The sequence below is a fragment of the Leptodactylus fuscus genome, chromosome 7, assembly GCF_031893055.1.
Source record: "Leptodactylus fuscus isolate aLepFus1 chromosome 7, aLepFus1.hap2, whole genome shotgun sequence".
NCBI classification, from domain to species: domain Eukaryota; kingdom Metazoa; phylum Chordata; class Amphibia; order Anura; family Leptodactylidae; genus Leptodactylus; species Leptodactylus fuscus.
This window is the reverse complement of record NC_134271.1, coordinates 17,093,004-17,115,584: the sequence shown is the minus strand read 5'-3', so window position 1 is coordinate 17,115,584 and position 22,581 is coordinate 17,093,004. Positions and strand designations below refer to the sequence as shown.

The 22,581-nt window shown below is 43.6% G+C and overlaps 1 protein-coding gene across 1 annotated transcript in view; it reads left to right on the top strand.

Annotated features, from left to right (window-relative positions):
* The first annotated feature begins 2,595 nt into the window (after positions 1–2,595).
* The window catches only part of LOC142214420 (uncharacterized), a 290,721-nt gene continuing 270,735 nt past the window's right edge, over positions 2,596–22,581 (top strand). Inside the window, exons 1-6 of the mRNA XM_075283365.1 lie at positions 2,596–2,632; positions 3,030–3,281; positions 3,404–3,670; positions 5,382–5,657; positions 7,246–7,515; positions 7,624–7,890. Of these exons, the coding sequence (XP_075139466.1) occupies positions 2,596–2,632; positions 3,030–3,281; positions 3,404–3,670; positions 5,382–5,657; positions 7,246–7,515; positions 7,624–7,890 (1,369 nt within the window). The remainder of the gene's footprint in view (positions 2,633–3,029; positions 3,282–3,403; positions 3,671–5,381; positions 5,658–7,245; positions 7,516–7,623; positions 7,891–22,581) is intronic.

The following is a 22,581-nucleotide window of genomic DNA, read 5'->3' as shown; positions in this document are numbered from 1 at the left end:
TATCAGCCCCGGGGGGTGTTTTTATAGTTGGTGGGAACCTGCAATCATTTGATTGCAAGTGCCCATAGACGGCAATCCAAGTGTATTGCTGTCTATGTGAGATTTCAGCCATTAGCATCGGTCCTCCGGGTGTATCGGAGAGCCGGTTACTATGCTGACCGCTCTGCAACAAAGCGGTTGGCTGTACTTTTACATTCCCGGAGGATGTCGTGGAGGGCCGGGCCGCAGCATCGCTCCACTCCTGCCGCTGCAGGAAGCCCGCGGTGGCAGGAAGGTTGCGATCGTGCTCCTCTACCCCTTGCCCCACCGTATAACCGGCGTACATGACGACCCCCAAGTTTTCTGAAAAGTTTTTTTTGGGGAAAAAGTCGTATTATACGCTGGAACATGCAGTGAGATTGTATGTGGTAATGGCCAGAGGAGCAACTGAGGAACAGGGCACTGCAAGTCCCTCGGCAGATAGCAGCTAATGTAATGTGCCGGCCAGTGGTGAACCTAGTCTCTCTGCTGCCTGAGGCGGACGATCGAAAGACGGGGGTGGGTGGGGGGGTGGGGGGGTGATGTTCATCTTTTGATCGTCAGCCAAAGACAGCAGGGGAAGGGGGGGACGGACATTACAATAAATACAATGCAGTAATACTCACAGGAGACGTCTTCCCACATTTCCAATCTCTTCCCTTTGGACCGCCATGACCACTTCTTTCAGCTGTGACTTGACTCTGTAAAGTTTGAAACATAGACATCTTTGACTCCTCAATTCTCCACGCACCCAACCCCTATATATGTATATATATATATATATATATATATATATATATATATATCCCACAGCGGCCCCTGCAGCCTATATTATGCCCCACAGTGGCACAATAGAGGTTGCAGGGGGGCTGCTGTGGGGCATAATAGAGGTTACAGGGGCCACAGTGGAACCTTCAAGCTCTATTATGCCCCACAGTCTTTTCAGACCCCCAAGTATAATAATCGGAGCCCCAGGGGAGATGAGGGAACATAATAAACACTGTTACTCACCTCTCCGGGACCCGATGTTAAAGAGGACCTTTCATGGGTTTGGGCAAAGGCAGTTTTATATACTGCTGGAAAGCTGACAGTGCGCTGAATTCAGCACACTGTCGGCTTTCCCGATCTGTGCCCCGGGTGAAGAGCTATTGGTGCCGGTACCGTAACTCTTCACAGTCAGAACGGCGTTCCTGACAGTCTGTCAGGACCGTCCTTCTTCCCAGCAGCGCCTATCGTGCTGTGCTGTGTGAGCCCCCTCCCTCTGCTCACAGTACTCGTCCATAGAAGAGCACTATCAGGAAGGGGGGGGGTGCGTTCCTCCCCGCTGACACAGTACAGCGATATAGGCGCTGCTGGGAAGAAGGACATTCCTGACAGACTGTCAGGAACGCTCTTCTGACTGTGAAGAGTTACGGTACCGGCACCAATAGCTCTTCACCCAGGGCACAGACCGGGAAAGCCGACAGTGCGCTGAATTCAGTGCACTGTCAGCTTTCCAGCGGTATATAAAACTGCCTGTGCCCAAACCCATGAAAGGTCCTCTTTAATGCTGGCAGGCTTCGGGCCTATATGATAATGCCCAGACATCACGTGGTCTGGGATATTACCATATAGGCCCGAAGCCTGCCCTAGCAGTACCATACAGGCCAAAGCCTGTGTTAGTAGTAACAGGCTATTACTACTAGCACAGGCGTCGGGCCTATATGGTACTGCTAGGGCAGGCTTTGGGCCTATATGGTAATATTCCAGACCACGTGACGTCTGGGCATTACCACATAGGCCCGAAGCCTGCTAGGAGTAACATCGGATCCCGGAGAGGTAAGTAACATTGTTTATTATGTTCCCTCACCTCCCCTGGGGCTCCGATTATTATACTCGGAGGTCTGAAAAGACCCCCGGGTATAATAATGGCGGTAGTGGGATCGCGGCCTGCTGCCTCCGCGGCCTATAGTACAAGGGGAAGCGGGGGCGGCAGTGAGCAGGTCTGGGGAGGTAGGTAAATAGGCCGCTACCTTGCAGAAATGTCCCCTCTTGTTTCATCTTCATCATCCTGGTAGTTGCAGCAGATTTTTATCCAGAATGTCTCGGTACATTTGTCCATTCATCCTTCCTTCACCATGATGTTCCCAGCTCCAAACTTCTCTGTTGGTCTGATGTTTTGGGGGTGACTTTTGGTCTCCAAACATGGTGCGTATTATGGCATCTAAAGAGTTCGGTCTTGGTCTCCTCTGACCAGACTATAGTCTCTCAGTATTTCACAAGCTTGTCTTGAACATACTTTTTGTTCAGGAATGGAGTCTTGGTGACGGCGCGTACAGGTCATGGAATTTTAGCGTATTACTTTGAAACAATTGTACCTTTTTGATTCCAGGTCTTCCTGAAGCTCTGCTGGTCCTTGGCTCTTGGACAACTCATCTGATAACTTTTTTCACTCCTCTGTCTGAAATCTTGCAGGGAGCCTCTGGTTTATGGTGAAATGATGTTTTTTTCACTTCCCGATTGTGGCCTCAACAGGGCTCAATGGGACTTTCAGTAGTTTAGAAATTCTTTCGTACCCAATGCCATCAGTATAAGGTTATGAAGGTCTGGAAACAGATCACTGGTCTTACCCGTTGTGAGATGTTTCTTATGGGGCACCTTAGTAATGTGGCTCCTTTATAGGCGATTAGTTGAAGTCACTGATATTATTTGTCACTATGTGGCGAATTATTTTCTCCTTACTGATAGATTTCAGGTGGTGTCAGGACTTTCCATGGCTGTTTGCACCTCTCTTTCTTCATGTGTCATTTCTCATTATTACATATTATTTTTGGACATCTATGGTGATTTCTTTCCTTGTGTGCATTGGATGGGTTGTTACCGACATCTGGTGAGAATTTCTGAATGGTGAGAATCAAATCTATACATATTTATAGGACCGACTCTTACAATATTAACACACATTTACTTAGTGTAAACTAAATTCAGGGGAAAATTGCCATTGACCTTTTATGTTTTTTATCTTTCCCTAGTTCCTTTACCAGCCGTCAACATCTCACTGAACAATTACCAGTCGGTCAATGTTCTTGGAGTCTCGTGGATGAGACCAGCAGGAAAAGTGGATCATTATACAGTCGGTGTAACCGGAGCCGTCACTGTCATATTGACTAATAATACACAAGTGAATGTCACAGGATTACTACCAGGCAGAGAATATAATGTCACTGTGAGGACAGACAGTGATTATTGTTTTCAGACATCTGCCCCGGTGACAGAGGCCACGTGTGAGTATTATCGGGTCCGCTCAGTACGGACTCTTTATCATACCGTCACACATTCTGATACCAGCGCTTCCACCTTTGCTCTGTATCTTCTCACCTTTATATTTTTATCTTTTTTTGTGCAGATCCAGCCCCACCTGGATCCTTAACCCTTAGTACAATTGGAACCAACAGCCTGACAGTATCTTGGATTGAGCCATTAACCATGATTGGTGTGACTAAGTTCTATAATATAATGTATGGGAATTCTTTAGGCACTTGGACTACAACAAGTAGCTCAACAAATGTCGTCCTCCCGAGCCTGATATCAGGGACTATGTACACCATTGCTGTGGTGACAGTCGGAGTCCGGGGGTATCAGAGCTCACCTGTCAGCACATCAGTCTATACAAGTAGGTTTATATTCCCTGTATGATTACTGCAGTATATAGGAAATTATTTGTTTCGTAAAGAAAGACTCTTCACCAATTTCACCAACTCCATTTCTTGGCATCTTTTAATAGACACCGATCCACTGACTCCAGTGCAGTTGGATTTTTTTCTCTAGCTCCTTCTGTTCCGCAGCAATACGTTCAGTTAGTTTTGGTGCCTGATATTACAGGACCTAAGTAGTTTGACAAGTGGGGGGTGTCAGGCAGGAGTAGGCAAGGGGTGTGGTTTAGAGCTCCAATCAGAGGTGGACAGTGTCAGAGCTCAGAATCACGCTCCATTGCCTGCTCCTGCCTGACACTGCTCACCTGACAATGCAAAACCTAAATAATATATCAGCCAACAAAACTAACTGCACTGATGGTTCAGGAATGGTCGGGGGCTAGAAAAAAAATTATAACTGTGCCAGAATCAGGGGAGCTGCAGCTATTAAATGATGAACAGAGCTGAACTTGATGGAGGTGGTGAAAGGTCCTCTTTAAATGTATCAGAATATATTCTGTATTTAAAGGAGTTTAAATAAAATATTGATGACCTATCCTAAAGATAGGTCAGCAACATCAGATGGGTAGGGGTCCAAACCACCAGCACCCCCATTTTCAACTCTACTGAGCAACTGATGGCTGTTGGACCCCAACAAATCTGGCATAGAGGACCTACCGTTAGGATAGGATATCAATGGTTTTAGCATGGAAAACCCCTTTTAAAGGGATCCTATCATTCTCACACACACTTTTTTCTAGATACCATGTCGGAATAGCCTTAAGAAAGGCTATTCGTTTCCTACCTTTCATCGTCTTCTCCGCGCCGCCGTTCGCCTACAATCCCAGTTTCTCTCGGTATGCAAATGAGCTCTCTCGCAGCACTGGGGGCGGGCCCCAGCACTCAAACAGCACTGGGGGCGTCCCCAATGCTGTAAGAGAACTCTCTCCAACGCTTCCTCTATCTTCGTCAGCAGCATCCTCTTCATCCTCTTCTTCTGGCGGTGGCTTGTAACCTTTAGGCCTCGGGCCTTGGGCAGAGCAGACTGTGCATGCCCACAGGTCATGAGAAAATAGCCACTTACAATACTGTGCAAGTGGCCATTTTCTCGTGGCCTGTGGGCATGCGCAGTCTGCTCTGCCCGAGACCTAGAAGTTACATGCCAACGCCGGAAGAAGCTGAATCAATCAATTTTTTGGAACGGGGAAATGGAATAAAAATGGAAAATGTGCCACTTTTTTTTTTAAACTGTAATTTTACTAGTAGAAATATTGTCCAGATAATATTATAACTGGGTGGTCGCACACGTCCTCCTATAGACGGGGAGGTGCTGCTGACAACATAGGGAACTGTGCGGATGAATGATGGTACCAAGATGATACCTGTGGCACATCACTGTGATGACAGACTCTAATCGACTTGTTATATGGCTGATATTGGCTTCATAATTAGAGATGAGCGTTTATTGTTCGGATCAGCCGATCCGAACAGCACGCTCGCATAGAAATGAATGGACGTAGCCGGCACGCAGGGGGTTAAGCGGACGGCCGCCGTCAAAGCGGAAGTACCAGGTGCATCCATTCATTTCTATGGAGCGTGCTGTTCGGATCGGCTCAGTACTCACTCCTCTCTATTCCTAATATCTAAATGCATTTCATCAGAATTTTTTACAATGTGTTTCTTTTATTTCAGAGCCAATGTCGGTGAAATCTCCTTTTTTTAGCTCCAAGACTTCGTCTTCATTGTCTCTGGTATGGAGTATGCCTGATGAGTATCAGGCGTCTTATCGCTACAGAGTCCAGATCAATGTCACCTCATCCTCCACAATGTTATATAATACAATAGTGACCAGTGGATCAGTTACAATATCTAACCTGACCCCAGGAGAGACCTATACATTCCTGGTATATACAAGAGCGGCCGATAGCAGCACCGAGTCAGACCCCGTGTTACTATCTACCTGCACAGGTAAGGACGGAGTTAAAGATTTGGAATATTTGCCTGTAGATAACCACAAGTGCCCCGGATATTTGCCCGATGACATCCCTTTGTCTATGATCGACATGCAGAAAATTTGGCAAAGTAGTCCCGCCCCTGGTGCACTTAAAGGCTGATTTACATATCCATAAAAAGATGATTATCTCTGCATTGCTTCATCAGTTTGTGATCGTAGACATATGTTTCAGGACAGGAAACAGTAATATATGCCAGGCAAGTGGGAAGATTGTGGAGAGTCTTATACTTTGTGGGGGGCACAGGATAGGAAACTTATATGTGCCAGGGAGGTGGAGTCGAATCTTGCCCTGAGCTATGGACATGTTTACTGTTTCTGAAATTATATGACGGCACTCCGATTTTTTTCAGCAAAACTGTTTATTCAGGGCTCGTTCACATGGTGGGTGGATTTTGACGGCGAATCCACCTCAAAATCCACTCCCTCACAATAAAAATCTATGTAGACTGCTAGCGTCCTTTTTTCCGCGAGCGGTTTGTTCCCACTCACGGAAAAAAGAAGCGAGCTGCCCTTTCTTGAGGCAGTTTCCGCGGTTGATTCAGCCGCGGTGTCCGCCTCGCGACAGCACCCTCCAGACTAGGGTCTATTTGAGCGTACTCTGGAGCGGGAAGCTGCGACAATCACGGCAGGCGCATTTTGGTCCTATTCTGAGGAGGCTTTCCGCGTCAAGATCACAAGGTCACAACCTCTGTGTGAACGAGGCCTCACAATTCGTTATAATGTGCTATGTTAACGTTTCGAGAACTTGTCCCTTCATCAGGCATCGGTCCAGAGACAGGCAGGCTAAAAAGGTGATGTCGTATGGTGCATGCATTCCTCACCACCCACCAACGGTTCTTCGCAGACCACCGCGGTCATTTGGAGTCGAGTGCTGTCCTGTACTCCATTTTTACATGAATGTAACCAAGAGTCTTCTCATTCACTGCAAACACATATTTCAAATGTTAAAATTTTTCACTTTTATTTTTAGAAAAAAGTTTCTACTGTTAACCTTTAGGGTGCGTTCACACGGAGTAATGTGCTGCGTGATATGGCACGTATACGGCGTGTGAGACTTTGCACGCCGTATACGCTCCCATTGATTTCAATGGGAGTTAGGATCGTATACGCCACGTCATTATGCAAAATCACGGCCGCAAAATAACACGGCGTATACGATCCTGGCTCCCATTGAAATCAATTTGAGCTTTTACGGCGCGCAAAGTCTCACACGCCGTATACGTGCCACATCATGCGGCACGTTACATCGTGGGAACTTACCCTTAGGCTACACGTCATGGTTTTTCCTACAGCGTTTTTCACAGGACTTCCATTATACCTATAGGGAAACTGCGACTTTTCCATAGATATAATTGACATGCTGCCATTTCCAGAACTGCAAATCAGTGTGTCCACTGTGCATATTTTTCCGCAATGTGTGGATGGGATTTGCCACGTTTATGCCTTGTAGGGCCCTGTCCTTAATGATGTAAAACTGGAGACTCTTTTAAGACTATCCTTGTGTCACATCCGTTCATTTGTCTATATATATATTCCATGCAGTTCCTGGAAAGATTGCTGGCTTAACAGTGAACATTGACCACTTGCCCAAGTATTTCATAATGACATGGATGCAGCCAGAGGGGAAAGTGGATTATTATACAGTCAATGTAATCGCAAACGTAGCAGGAACCGACACCGTCACTGTCACCTGGATTAATACAACACAAGTGAATGTCTCAGGATTACTACCTGGCAGAGAATATAATGTCACCGTACAGACGGTCAGTGGGAACTGCAACCAGTCAGCTGATCCGATCACAGTGATCACGTGTGAGTATTATTGGGATCTGGTTACCTGTCTCTATCATGTGGTGTACTATATATATATGGTGTACTGTAAATATTCATTATGTGCATTTTTTTTCTGCTTATAAACAGATCCCACCAGTATAGACAAGATCGAATTCTTTACAGTAGAAACCAACACTATTTCATTACATTTGCTGGAGTCAACAGATATGAATGGTACCACTAGGTCCTATATTATAAGTTATACAAATTCTTCAGGCACTTGGACTGTGACAAGTCGCTTAGCATTTGTGACCCTCCAGGACCTGACATCAGGGACTATGTACACCATTACTGCGATGACCGTCGGAGTCCAGGGGTATCAGACCTCACCTGTCAGCACATCTGTCTATACAAGTAGGTTATTTCTCACTGAATACTTGTCTTATGGTAAGAACGTATTCACACAATGTGGTCTTATCGCTTGCTACATTAAAAAAATGCATCTCCCTGTCTTTCTGCAGGACTACCCATGCAGCCCGGCAACGTTCTGCCCAGTCTGTCTGCAGCAAGCAGTTCAATGGCCGTTACTTTCCCTTCTTTTGATAGTTCAAATGGACCCATAGTGGCGTATGCTGTCGTGATAACTACGTTGATGTATGGTATGAGCCAAAAACTGTACAGTGTGTATGTGTGTGTGTGTATGTATATATATATATATATATATATATATATATATATATATGTGTATATATATATATATATATATATATATATATATGTTGTGTGTTAGAGGTTTTGTCAAACCCCTTTCCAAATGGTATAGGTACTACATTGGGATAAAGAGGTGTCCTATATATAGGAGTGTCACTTATGCAACTTATACAAATATGTTAATGTGGGGCTATCTGTGGGGGGTTCTGGCCATTATTGGAAGGCTTCAAGATTTATAATGTCCCATGAATGGGGATTCAGGAGTAAAGGATTATGAGACTGGCTGCTTTCCATTCATTATGGAGTGTCGGATAGGTGTAAGGAGTCTTCTAGGCCCTACAAAAAGATGAGCAAACTAGTCATTGTCTGACCCTTTAAGCCCCGCTCCGGCAATGACCATTGTGCCTTGGCAGAACATATTAATGTAAAGTGATGATGTTCTCATTCACTGGTGACTGGTTGACCCAACTGATCAGCGGACTTACCTGCCCATTCACACCCAAGCTACAAGACGCTTATTCTATCCAAGTCTATCTTTCGCTTTCATAGAAATCAGGGACGTGTGAATCGGCAGGTCATGGGGTCATCATTCACTTTATTCGGCCTATGAATGGTGACCTAGCTGGTCGAGTGCGTCATTCACGTTACATTAATATTCCATGTGCAATGGCGGTAAAGCCACAGTGGTCTAGGATCATGATCAGACATAGAACTGTGCCCAGTGCAAACTGGATGACAGCACAATAAATATCAAACTTCATCAGGTCCTTGTGGTACCAGGGGGTGCCCCGGCTGTAAGAGCAGGAGATATCCCACTAGTCCCATTACAGTCTTCTCTAGGGAGGGACACAGACGCCATACATGAATCTTTACACCAAGTCAGTCTCGTTGGTTCTGGGTAATTGTCCTTTATCAGTGCAAATCGGGATTAGAGGCCAAATTTTGCACAAAAATTAGCAATTGTGTAAACGCTATGGAAAAAGTCAAGGCCACAAGCCGTGATAAATCAACCCCTATATCTTTATGCTACTGGCTATAGCTCTCGGGGGTATTGTTTCTCTTAGCAGAGACCACCAGCTAGTGGGGTAAGGAGTCTTACACTGTAGGTCAATGCTCCCTGGGAAAAAAAAGATTCTCTTCTCCAAGAGGAAGAATGTTGCTCCTCTAGTCCCACCTACTGGAGGGAACTACCACAATGACAAGATTCTGTTTCGACCAAAATCCTGATACAAGGCCAGGTAAAGGGTCAAGGATTGATTTATAGGGTAACTACTTCCAATAGGTGGCACTAGAGATATGGGGTAGACAGTCTGCTACCTTCTACGTCATCTGTGCTCCCTGTTGATGTAATTTTCTTATAAACGTACTTTTTTTTTTTATAGGAGACCATCCAGCTTGGGGGAGTTTATCTAAAACATACAATGACTTTATAAACGGACAAACAGACACTTATGTTACATATGTTATCGAAACAAATGTGTCACAGAGATCAGTGCGGTCAAGTCAGCTTAATGTTCATGTGGGTGATGGGACAAAGACCCATTCTTATGTCAATGGACCACTGAACCCCCTCTTTCAGTACAGGTAACTCACCTTCACTCACCTCTCAGGCTTCTTTACAGGTGTCTTTGGAGCTCTTCTTGGCTCATGGTGACATCAGCGGCCCCAAATCGACATAACGTTATGATGTCCACATGCCCTAATGACTTCTGAGTAGGGTTGAGCCGATCTTGAGATTTCAAGATTTATTTTAAAATCTGATTTCCGATCATTTTCCAGCCGATCCTGATCACGATCGTGAAATTTGCTCGATCGCCGATCCAATCCTTTCCGAACCCGATCCTCAACCCTAGTCAATGCTTCTCTATGGGAAAAGTCACTTTTAGGGTTGAGCTGATCTTGAGATAACCTCCGATCTCGATCCCGCTGGAAAAGATCGGGTCGGAATTCTGATCATGATCGTGAAATTTACTCGATCGCCGATCGAAATCTGATCTTTTCCGATCCCGATCGCTCAAACCTACTTCTGAGGCCCAGTTACAGGCCTCAACAGTACCCCAGGTGAATAACGGCTGAAAGAGGACCAAAGACCCCCACGAAGGAGCACTGGACGTCACAAGGGAGCCCAGGAGATATGTGGAAATATGTGTATATCTATTTATTATATTTACACACCCCTTCCTTGGGTTTCGACTTATTATACTCTGAATTCTGAAGAGACCCCCAGGATATAACAATGGTTTGTGGGTAGCAAACCATAAAAACCTCAGGTTTGAACCTGAGATTTTTGGATAAATTGTTACAAACTGCTCTGATTGATAGGAGAGGGGATAACCTGGACAGAAGTTCTGCTTCCCTCCCCTGGGGTCACATACAGGTTACAGGTTACATGATGATGATTTGTCATCTCTGTGCAGACTGCAGGGCCGCTCCTCCCCCCTCCTTCCTCCTACCGCAGCTCTTAAGATGCTACCTGATGCAGGAAGGAGGTAGACACTTTAGAGCCCCATATCTCAGGATCCAATAGGGCTATGAAGATGATCTTGGATTCATTTTAAAGATGAGAATCTCTTTTTTAATATGATTCTACAATCTTCATTATAGTCTGAATTGGGATCTCAATGCCGAATAGCGTTTTCAACAGTGAATCGCTCTGGATCTGTAAGGACTATAATGAAGATTGTGGTATCATCTTTATGAAATGAATCCAAAATCATCTTCATAGCCCTAACCCATCCTGAGATATCGGCATGAGAAGTAAGGACATTTTAGATACGTCCTTGGCTAGAAAAGTACCACCCTTTGAGGAGGTATAGTACGTGGGTGGCAGGGAAAGGATTAAACCAATTTTTTATTTTTATTTTTTATTTTTAGGGTTAGCATCGCTGGCTTCACTGGAATCCAGTATGATCCAAGCACAGACACCATCAATGAAGAACAAACTCTGACATCATTTACAACGTACTCTGCACCTATCTATGTCCCGACTACGACTACAACTCCTCTTACTACAATCTCAACACTTAGCAGTATAACAACAGGAGCTTCTAATGCAGGTATATTACTTATACAGAACTATGAACTGATCTGTGGTGCTACTTTGGTGCCCAGTCCTATCTTACGCCAAAGATGCCCCACATTTACACCCATCTACTCCAGAAACTGGCATTGATCGGTTACTAAGTTGTAAATTTCTCCCAATAGTATGACATGTCCATGTAGATAGATGCATGTTCATTATCATCTTTATGTATGTACCTTTTTATTTCAGGCTCCATAGTAGGAGGCGTACTAGGAGGTTTGGCTGGCCTCTGTTTAGTCGCTGGTGTCGGATATTGGTTCTGGAGGAAAAGGTTAATCAAGATGGATATTTTTTATTATATTTTTGTATTTATAATTCATATTTTTCTATGTTCTATCTAATGGGTTGAGAAAACCCATGTAATACACAATATATTCAGATTATTGTAGGGCTGACAACAGCAGGAGAGAAGTGATCTGTTTTTGTAGGGAGCAGTGACCTGTCCATTGATATGATGAAGATAGGAGAAGGCTGTATGTGACAGGCGGAGGGTCCTGGTGTCAGGAGGTCACAAACTTATATATACAAAATGGAAGAGGCAAGGTACCAAATAGCACAGAGTATACTGGATGCATGGACATCAGTTGACATGGATCCCTTGAGTTCCTCAAATACCTCTTGACATGTCGTCATTTAGAACCACAACAAAGTCACAATGAGGTTGGCATAGACATAGAGGTAATGTCAAATTATAGAGCTGCAGCCTCCTAAATAGTCACCAGTTGGTGGCATTAGCACAAATGGAACAGTAAAATAGTCAGGAATGGAGCTGAGAGTCATCATCAGGGAAGTGATCAATATAAAGAATGAATCTTTAACTAAATCTAGGAACAAGACCGAGGTCAGGGTGAAAATCAAGTACAAATTTCAGATACAAATGTGGGAACAAGGAAAATCCGGACCTTTGTTAGGTATCTAAAGCAGGGGTCCCCCTTAAATGGGTGACAATCGCTGGTGTCAGCAGAAGTGCCAGACAGACAGCAGAGGCAACTCCTAAAGAAGAGGAGGGGTGAACTACCTAACCCAACCAGCATCCAGAGATGGAGCCGCCAGCAGAAACTGGCACTGGACTGTGATCCTATCTATATGGCAAAGCCGAATAGTGAGGGGGCTGTTAGATTATTGTGACTAGACACAGAACAATAAAACCACCTAAAGTAAAAATAAAGAAAAAATATTTTGTAATTTTCTTTTCTGGTATAATCCATTTAATGTACTATATTTTATTTTGATTACAGGCAAAAAAAGAACTTACCTCCAACAAGTGGGTATGTATGACTGTGGCTCTACAATAACTGCAAAACACAAGTACTAGATATATGTGTAAATAGATTAGTTACTTATCTTGTACTGATCCTGAGTTATATCCTGTATTATACTCCAGAGCTGCGCTCACTATTCTGCTGGTACAGTCACTGTGTACATGCATTACATTACTTATCCTGTATTATACTCCAGAGCTGCGCTCACTATTCTGCTGGTACAGTCTCTGTGTACATACATTACATTACTTATCCTGTACTGATCCTGAGTTACATCCTGTATTATACTCCAGAGCTGCGCTCACTATTCTGCTGGTGCAGTCACTGTGTACATACATTACATTACTTATCCTGTATTATACTCCAGAGCTGCGCTCACTATTCTGCTGGTGCAGTCACTGTGTACATACATTACATTACTTATCCTGTATTATACTCCAGAGCTGCTCTCACTATTCTGCTGGTACAGTCTCTGTGTACATACATTACATTACTTATCCTGTATTATACTCCAGAGCTGCGCTCACTATTCTGCTGGTGCAGTCACTGTGTACATACATTACATTACTTATCCTGTACTGATCCTGAGTTACATCCTGTATTATACTCCAGAGCTGCGCTCACTATTCTGCTGGTACAGTCACTGTGTACATACATTACATTACTTATCCTGAGTTACATCCTGTATTATACTCCAGAGCTGTACTCACTGTATGTATGTGCTTCAGTTAGGATTTTGCAAATGTCAGAACTGAAAGCTCCCAGCACTCCCAGGGTATATGGTCAGTGGTGTAGCTAGTGGTGGGGGTGGGACAGAGGGGGCGGCTGCCCTGGGTCCACTGACTCTGAAGGACCCACCCTGGGGTCACCATTAATATATGTATCATTCATTGCATCTGCCAGAAACCAGATTAAAATTTTTGGCAAATTTGAGTTTAGCCAATATATGGTACATATATATAAGTAGACCATATGGGAATATTTAGCCCGATTGCAACCCATTGATTATTTGGGGAATATTTTCATTCATTTTCATTCTTTTCCCAGAACTGCTGAGAATGAAAGCTATGAGGCCATGTTTGAAAGACTGCAGGCGTTTAGCAACAAAGGCTTCATCGTGGAGTTTGATGTATGTATCATATGGTGTCCGACAGTCCTGAATTTGAAGGAATTGTTCTGAACGTTAAGTAACAATCTTAGAAACTTGGCTTGTCCTGACCCCAAAAGGGAAAGGTTTGCGCAAGTCATGCCATTAATTGGGCTTTCCTGAATGGGTTGGGGCACTCCTCAGGGTGGGACTTTAACACTTCATTTTTATCATCATACTATACATTACATACCAATTACTCATAACAACCATAAGTCATGAAAGTGGTGCTGTCTAATGCAACATCACTATCTTCCGGTGTGAACCTGGATGTACAGGGTAGTAAAGGTTCAAAAAACAATTCTCATACAGTATACCCTTTTAGGGAGTTCTGAATTAATAGAACAGGATCCTTTATTTAGGGTCACTGTCCATTTGCCAGACTTGAAACAGTTACATGAGTGGGCACTGGTGCGGAGGACCTGCTCGATTCTGTATTTCACATACCATGCATTAATGTGAATGGACCCTGTGTAATACTCTATTTCACCTGTGGTGGTGCTGCAGGGAAACTGAACACTTACTTGTCAGAATGCCTAGAAAGTGAAGTCAATCACTGGTGATCTCAGCCATTGGACACTGTGATGACCTTATGGCAAGGGCCCTTCTAGGGATTGTAAGACTGATGGTAAGGTCAGTCCGGATTTGTTAATATCCGTTAAACAATGTATCTATCCTAGGCTGGGTTCACATCAGCGTTTGCTCTCCTTACAGGGCTTCCATTCCCCTCTCCCTGATGTAAGAAGATCCCAAATGGAAACCCAAATGCAGATATGAACCTAGCCTTAGCTTTATGGCTCCTTTATGTATAAATTTTGTTCATTTAGGCTTTTTTGTAATGCCGGATAGAACATGTGACCCGCTATTTCTATGTTTTAGAGGCTGCAGTCTGTAGGTCTGTTACAACCAAGGTCTGTGGCTTTACATCCCGTAAATGTTAGGAAGAACCGTCAAGATGGAGCCTACCCATGTAAGTCACCACCATAGTCAGATTTAGGTTGAGTTCACCCAGACAGGGGAAGCAAGGGACGGTACCACAAAAATATCCAAAAATGTATTTTTCTTATACAATATATATTTTTAATAGATAATGATGTGTTTGTTAGTGTACAGAATCTTCCTATTTTATAATATTAATTGCTAACAATTGTGGCTAATTATAATACTTATACAGATAGTAAGATACTTATATCATTTATATAATATGTTAGCGTTATCATCACTATAATTCTACTTTTGTCTTGATCAGTTGCCAATGAATATGACCATAAATGGTCTGGGTCTTGTTAGGAAACCAGCCATGATGTCCTTATTGTGGTCGGGATATCTTCTCATACATGTAGTGTCCTCCTGATAACCAGCCATGATGTCCTTATTGTGGTCGGGATATCTTCTCATACATGTAGTGTCCTCCTGATAACCAGCCATGATGTCCTTATTGTGGTCGGGTTATCTTCTCATACATGAAGTGTCCCCCTGATAACCAGACATGATGTCCTTATTGTGGTCGGGTTATCTTTTTTTTTTTTTTTTAATGTAGATTGTGAGCCCCACATAGAGCTCACAATGTACATTTTTTTCCCTATCAGTATGTCTTTTTGGAATATGGGATGGAAATCCATGCAAACACGGGGAGAACATACAAACTCCTTGCAGATGGTTTTTTGCCCTTGGTGGGATTTGAACACCAGGTCCCAGCGCTGCAAGGCAGCAGTGCTAACCACTGAGCCACCGTGTGGCCCCGTGCTCGGGTTATCTTCTCATACATGTAGTGTCCTCCTGGTAACCAGCCATGATGTCCTTATTGTGGTCGGGTTATCTTCTCATACATGTAGTGTCCTCCTGATAACCAGCCATGATGTCCTTATTGTAGTTGGGATATCTTCTCATACATGTAGTGTCCTCCTGATAACCAGCCATGATGTCCTTATTGTGGTCGGGATATCTTCTCATACATGTAGTGTCCTCCTGATAACCAGCCATGATATCCTTATTGTGGTCGGGTTATCTTCTCATACATGTAGTGTCCTCCTGATAACCAGCCATGATGTCCTTATTGTGGTCGGGTTATCTTCTCATACATGTAGTGTCCTCCTGGTAACCAGCCATGATGTCCTTATTGTGGTCAGGTTATCTTCTCATACATGTAGTGTCCTCCTGATAACCAGCCATGATGTCCTTATTGTGGTCGGATTATCTTCTCATACATGTAGTGTCCTCCTGATAACCAGCCATGATGTCCTTATTGTAGTTGGGATATCTTCTCATACATGTAGTGTCCTCCTGATAACCAGCCATGATGTCCTTATTGTGGTCGGGATATCTTCTCATACATGTAGTGTCCTCCTGATAACCAGCCATGATATCCTTATTGTGGTCGGGTTATCTTCTCATACATGTAGTGTCCTCCTGATAACCAGCCATGATGTCCTTATTGTGGTCGGGTTATCTTCTCATACATGTAGTGTCCTCCTGGTAACCAGCCATGATGTCCTTATTGTGGTCAGGTTATCTTCTCATACATGTAGTGTCCTCCTGATAACCAGCCATGATGTCCTTATTGTGGTCGGATTATCTTCTCATACATGTAGTGTCCTCCTGATAACCAGCCATGATGTCCTTATTGTAGTTGGGATATCTTCTCATACATGTAGTGTCCTCCTGATAACCAGCCATGATGTCCTTATTGTGGTCGGGATATCTTCTCATACATGTAGTGTCCTCCTGATAACCAGCCATGATATCCTTATTGTGGTTGGGTTATCTTCTCATACATGTAGTATCCTCCTGATAACCAGCCATAATATCCTTATTGTGGTCGGGTTATCTTCTCATACATGTAGTGTCCTCCTGGTAACCAGCCATGATGTCCTTATTGTGGTCGGGTTATCTTCTCATAGATGTAGTGTCCTCCTGATAACCAGGCATGGTGTCCTTATTATGGTCGGATTATCTTCTCATACATGTAGTGTCCTCCTGATAACCAGCCATGATGTCCTTGTTGTGGTCGGGTTACCTTCTCATACATGTAGTGTCCTCCTGGTAACCAGCCATGATGTCCTTATTGTGGTCGGGTTATCTTCTCATACATGTAGTGTCCTCCTGGTAACCAGCCATGATGTCCTTATTGTGGTCGGGTTATCTTCTCATACATGTAGTGTCCTCCTGGTAACCAGCCATGATGTCCTTATTGTGGTCGGGTTATCTTCTCATACATGTAGTGTCCTCATCATATTCTTAAAGTCTATTTTTAACAAGTATATATATTTTTTTATTGTAGATGATGGATCTCGGGTTAAGTTGTCGAACCTTGAAGACTCATTTGATGGTTATATTAATGCCAGTTATGTTTCTGTAAGTCATTTACTTATTATTCCTGAGATTGGAGATGTTGAGAATGGATGATGTGGGTGCTGGTGGGTATAGTGTTTAATATGAATGACCAGTGGTATAATTTGAAGCTCCTCAGCCCCAATGTAACAAGACCCTTTCATTTACCAAATGCCATTCCAAATACTTGTCTCTTCCTAGGCTTTCTATGTGACACAGGGGCCTTTGGGTCACATCAGTCATCATTGCCCTGATGCGACTTACCTTTGTACCACACCCCATACCTAAACCTGTGATCCTAGATGATTTATGTAGTGCCAGAAATGTAATATTACACATATGTGCTGTATGCTCCAGGGGTACACATCTGAGAGAGAATTTATTGCTACTCAACACCCACTACCGGAGACCATCAAAGACTTCTGGCTCATGATTTGGGAGAAGCGCATTAAAACTATTGTAATGTTGTCGAATACTCGGGAAGATTACCAGGTACAGTAATATATATAAGAATCCCGTGATTTGCATTATTCATAATTTAAAACATTGGCTAGAAAAACTCCAAATTTGACTTAAAGGGATCCTATCAGTCAGACACAATTTTTTCTAGGTACCACGTCGGAATAGCCTTAAGAAAGGCTATTCGTCTCCTACCTTTTGTCGTCTTCTCCGTGCTGCCGTTCGCCTACAATCCCAGTTTCTCCTGGTATGCAAATGAGCTCTCTCACAGCACTGGGGGCGGGCCCAAGCGCTCAAACAGCGTCACAAATGCTGCGAGAGAACTCTCTCCTGCGCCGCCTCCATCTTTGTCAGCAGTGTCCTCTTCATCCGCCGGTGGCTTGTAAATTCTAGGCGTTGGGCCTTGGGCAGAGCAGACTGTGCATGCCCACAGGCCACGAGAGTGGCCATTTTCTCGTGTCCTGTGGGCATGCGCAGTCTGCGCTGCCTGAGGCCTAGAAGTTACAAGCCACCGCTGGAAGAAGAGACTGAAGAGGACGCTGCAGACGAAGATGGAGGTGGCGCTGGAGAAAGTTCTCTCGCAGCATTGGGGAAGCCCCCAGTGCTGTTTGAGCGATGGGGCCCACCCCCAGTGCTGCGAGAGATTAATTTGCCTACCGACAAGAACCGGGATTGTAGGCGAACGGCGGCGCAGAGAAGACGACGAAAGGTAGGAGAAGAATAGCCTTTCATAAGGCTATTCCAACGTGGTACCTAGAAAAAATTGTGGCTGACTGATAAGATCCCTTTAAGTCTACCTAGTCATGATAAAGAAAATATTTTAAAAGATTATTTATTGTGTTTTTAATGCTCCTATGCAACTAAAATGTACTGACCGGCAGTGGAGATGACCCCTGAGCAGGTCTTCTGAGGCATTTCTTGAATGCAACCTCATGAGGTCATTTCCCAATTGCCGAGGTCAGGGGGCGGCCCCTTCTTGAACCATGTGGCTTGTAGCTCTGAACCATATTAGATGTATGTAGGAGTTTGGTGCTGTCACCAGTGACAGCCAATATGCTGTCAATTCTATCTGGATGCCTTGGAATGCATTCTGGTTTTCCCACGGCTTGGATGCGGGGGTCTGCCACCTGTCTGATGACTGGGGACAATCTGGGTCTTCTTTCTTCTATTTTCCTTCACTTCCCTTTCCTCCCCTTTCTCTCGCACTGTTGTTTCCCCCATATATCCCACATCCCATATATCAAAATGGTAGGACTTTAATATTTCATGCATTGGACAACTTTGGATATTTTCTAGGTTCCAAGTGAAGAATATTGGCCAACAATAGAAGCCAAAACATTTGGTATCTTAGTAATAACCTTCATGTCTGAAGACATTCACAGCAATTGGACGATCCGACACGTCATGGTGACAAATGTAAGTACAACAAGAACTATAGGTAGTGCTGGCAAATGGGTGCTTATGATGTAGTCAGTATACGCTGTATATTAGGCAATATAAAACATACCGTGTGTTTTTGCATCTTAGGTTAAGAATAATGAGAGTTTACAAGTACGACAATTCCACTTTCCAACATGGAATGAGGACTGTAATATGGATGACAGGGGCGTCCTAATACAGTTTGTACATCAAGTCCGGCGGTACAAGAAAGAAAATTCTTCCAATTGCCCCACTCTGGTCCATTGCAGGTCGGAAAATCTTTGCGTTCTCTACTCAAATAAACAATCTAGATTCATAGATCTTCTCCCTGTGGCCTCCATAGATGAGGCAGTACTGCAGAGCAAGGGGGCGCCAGCAGGTGTGATGTATTTATATGAAGCCTGGGTGACTCTGTGTCTAAATGAAGTCAGACTCATCACTGTTATAGGGAAGATTTACAAAAATACTCTATGTCCTATTTCTTTGTTTAGAGCCATGCTTATACATTGCCTCGTGTAATATGTTATATATTGTATGACGTGTTTTAGAACTGGCACTGGGAGAACTGGAATCTTCATAGCTCTTGATAATATTATTAGTCAGCTGGAAGATGGCAAATCCGTGGATGTTTATGGGACAGTCCATGAAATGCATTTATGTCGGCCCTTAATGGTGAAAAATGAGGTGAGATTTAGTATTGTCTGTAAGAAAAATGATTCTTTAGCAAATTGTAATCGTAAAACATTTTTTCAATCATATATATATATGAGATGAAGGTGCCAGTGGGGGCGTAAACTTGACAGAACCCCTTAGATGCCATGGTCATGTTTGACCACAGCATCCAAGGCGTTGAAACGTCCAGTCGAGAGCTCAGATCTGGCTGGACGTTAAGGAATAGGGTGTTAGCTGTCAGTAACAGCTAACACCCACTCCTGATCTTCGTCAAGGGGTCTCTGAAGTGCCGGCCGTATTTTTACTATTGGCCAGTCTTCAGAGACCACGACGGCCAGTTGGCCAGCGGTTAAAGAAAAATGTTAATGAAAAATTTAAATAATACAAAATTAAAAAGGTAAAAAAATGTTAATAATGAAACATGTGCCCCATTCTAGATCCAGTACATATTCCTGCACCGCTGCACTCTAGATCTAGTCAAAAGCAAGAACACACCAATAATTGAAGACTATCAGAGAGTCATTGAAGACTCAATATATGAAGAAATCCCTAACACGTACGAGTATGTCTCCGTATCAGACCAGCCGGACTATGGAGGTTATGCCCGGGTAATCTGAGAATCGCTGCACTCGCCCGTCACGTGGTCTTTATATTTATATAGTACAGAGGTTTACTTCTTTTTACAGAATATGACGTGATGGATGAAGATGACATGTTGGATGTTTCCTAAAGTCCAGAATAAAATTCGTATCATTGTCTATATACTGTATATATTCAGTCTGTTAACACTCAAGCACTGCAATGTTTCCTCAAGCTGTAATATAATGTAATTTTTTTACTGTGACGTCCATTGTATGTTACGTGTAAGTACTGTGTGGTGTGTATGTGTAAAATAAATATTTATATAATGGCTGTGGTAGAATTTCATTATGATCTCCATCCTAGGGATCTGTGAGCTTTCAATTCTTAAAGGGGCGCTCAGGGATAAAATTATTTCTCTAAGTTAACCCCTCCCCCACCCGCCTACTTTTCAATTTATTTAGTTTACAAAAATTTCTGCAACATTTTCAGATGAAGGCAACATTGGCGGCGACTCCTGTTGTGTGACCAAAAATTGACGGATATCCAATGATGGATAATTATGGATAGATGAGAATACTTGCAAATATTTCTAGAACATTATGGATAGTTATAGATATACTGTATATATGTGAGGTTAGGACATTTGTCCATGTGAAGAAGGATTTAAAGGGTTGTCCAAGAAATACAGTTTTGACCCCGGCGGGCCACTAGAGCAGCAACAATGGAGAGGAGAATTTAATCAGTTTTTTTTTTTTTAATCTTATTACTAAAAATTTCTGCTCTTAAAGATTCTTGTAGAAAAATGGCTGACAAAGAAAATAATTAAAACCATTACCACTTGCGTGACAGAAACGACGGCCTAGCCCCTCGTACCACCATGGCGGCCAGTGATTGGTTGTACAGGCCATTCTTGTGTGTGTTGAAAGACACCAGGACGTGAAAACAAACTGGGACCAAGCAGGGAATGGGGCAAAGTTTTTTTTTTTTGTAATACATTTTTTTTAATCAGAATTTAATTTTAATTTTTTTGCTGGACAAGCCCTTTTTTCACATTTCGATTTCTTAACACACAATGTACATTATTTAGAGCAAATCTAAGAATAGTGATCACTATGATCACAAGTCCTGTAATGTCACCCAGACACGTGGGGGTTTTCACAGCGGCGCTGTAAAGTGAGAATCTGATTGTTACTAGGCAGGAAATAAACTCTTTTTCAGCAGCTCCAATATCTTCAGTCAAGTTGAAATTTCTCTGCTCTATAAGATACAACCAGGAGAGAAGAGGGGGGGGGGTTAGTGATGGATAATAGTAGAGATAAGAGCTCTGGTTACATGGAGAGACAAAACACACAATGCCCGGTAATGGTCGGCACCGGGGACTTATACATGGTATCATACTCTACCTATTAGTTCATGGTGGTGGTTGCTGAGGTGAAAGGGACAACTACAGCTGAGATACAGGTATAGGGGAGATGGTTTCTCAGTGTTGGAACTGCATATAGTAAGTCACGTGACAGCGACGCCACATTGTATTGTACATTACATAATACAGCGTTCAGCACTGGTATAGAAGACCCATTCCTATAAATGATTCCCAGTAACTGGCTGTGTAATAATACTGTATATACACTCACCCCTGTAGGAGGTTTACGTATATCAGGGTTCAGGTTCCCAGGATAATGGACATGGCGGATACAGCGCAGGAGCCATCTAACAGGTTCACTTCACAAAACAGAAACCGTCCAGTAGCCACTTCATAGATGATAACCCCAAATAAGAAGAAGTCCACACCGGTGTTGTAGGGCCTGGAAAGCTGAACCTGTAGAAGAATCAGTCACATGGAGAAGGAATACACTGGATGTATCAGGTGCTATACTGAGGACACGGGACTGGTATGTTTTACTGAGACGAGATGCCAGGCCACAATGTGCCATCTTGTGCTATGGCCGCCACTGTCCATCACTATAGTCTCCTGGTTTAGGTCTCTGTAGAGACAGGGTCAGTTTGACAAAGTAGTCATGGAAGGATTGTACATGGAGTAGTAGAGATGGATGTGTCATGTAGCCATCTATGGAAGTAATGGAGAGCTGCACTAAGGCCTTGTACACACTGACCCGGAGCCTGTACTGCAGTGTAATACAAGATGTTCTCCTGTACTCAGTGTTTAAATTGGGAATTTTTTTTTTTTAAGGGAGAACTCTGGAATAATTAACCACTCCCTCCCGGCTCTGCTACACCTGTGCGCTCAACACTGCTATATCTGAGATCAGACCACAATGGAGACTGCTGTGGACCGATCTTAGACTCCGCCTCCTCCGGCAGAACCAGCGGTGATTGGCCGAATGCTGTACTCTGTATGGCATTCGGCCAATCAACGCTGGTCAATGCATTCCTATGGGAAAAAAGTCAGCTCCTGCACATCCCAAGCTGACAGGGATCCC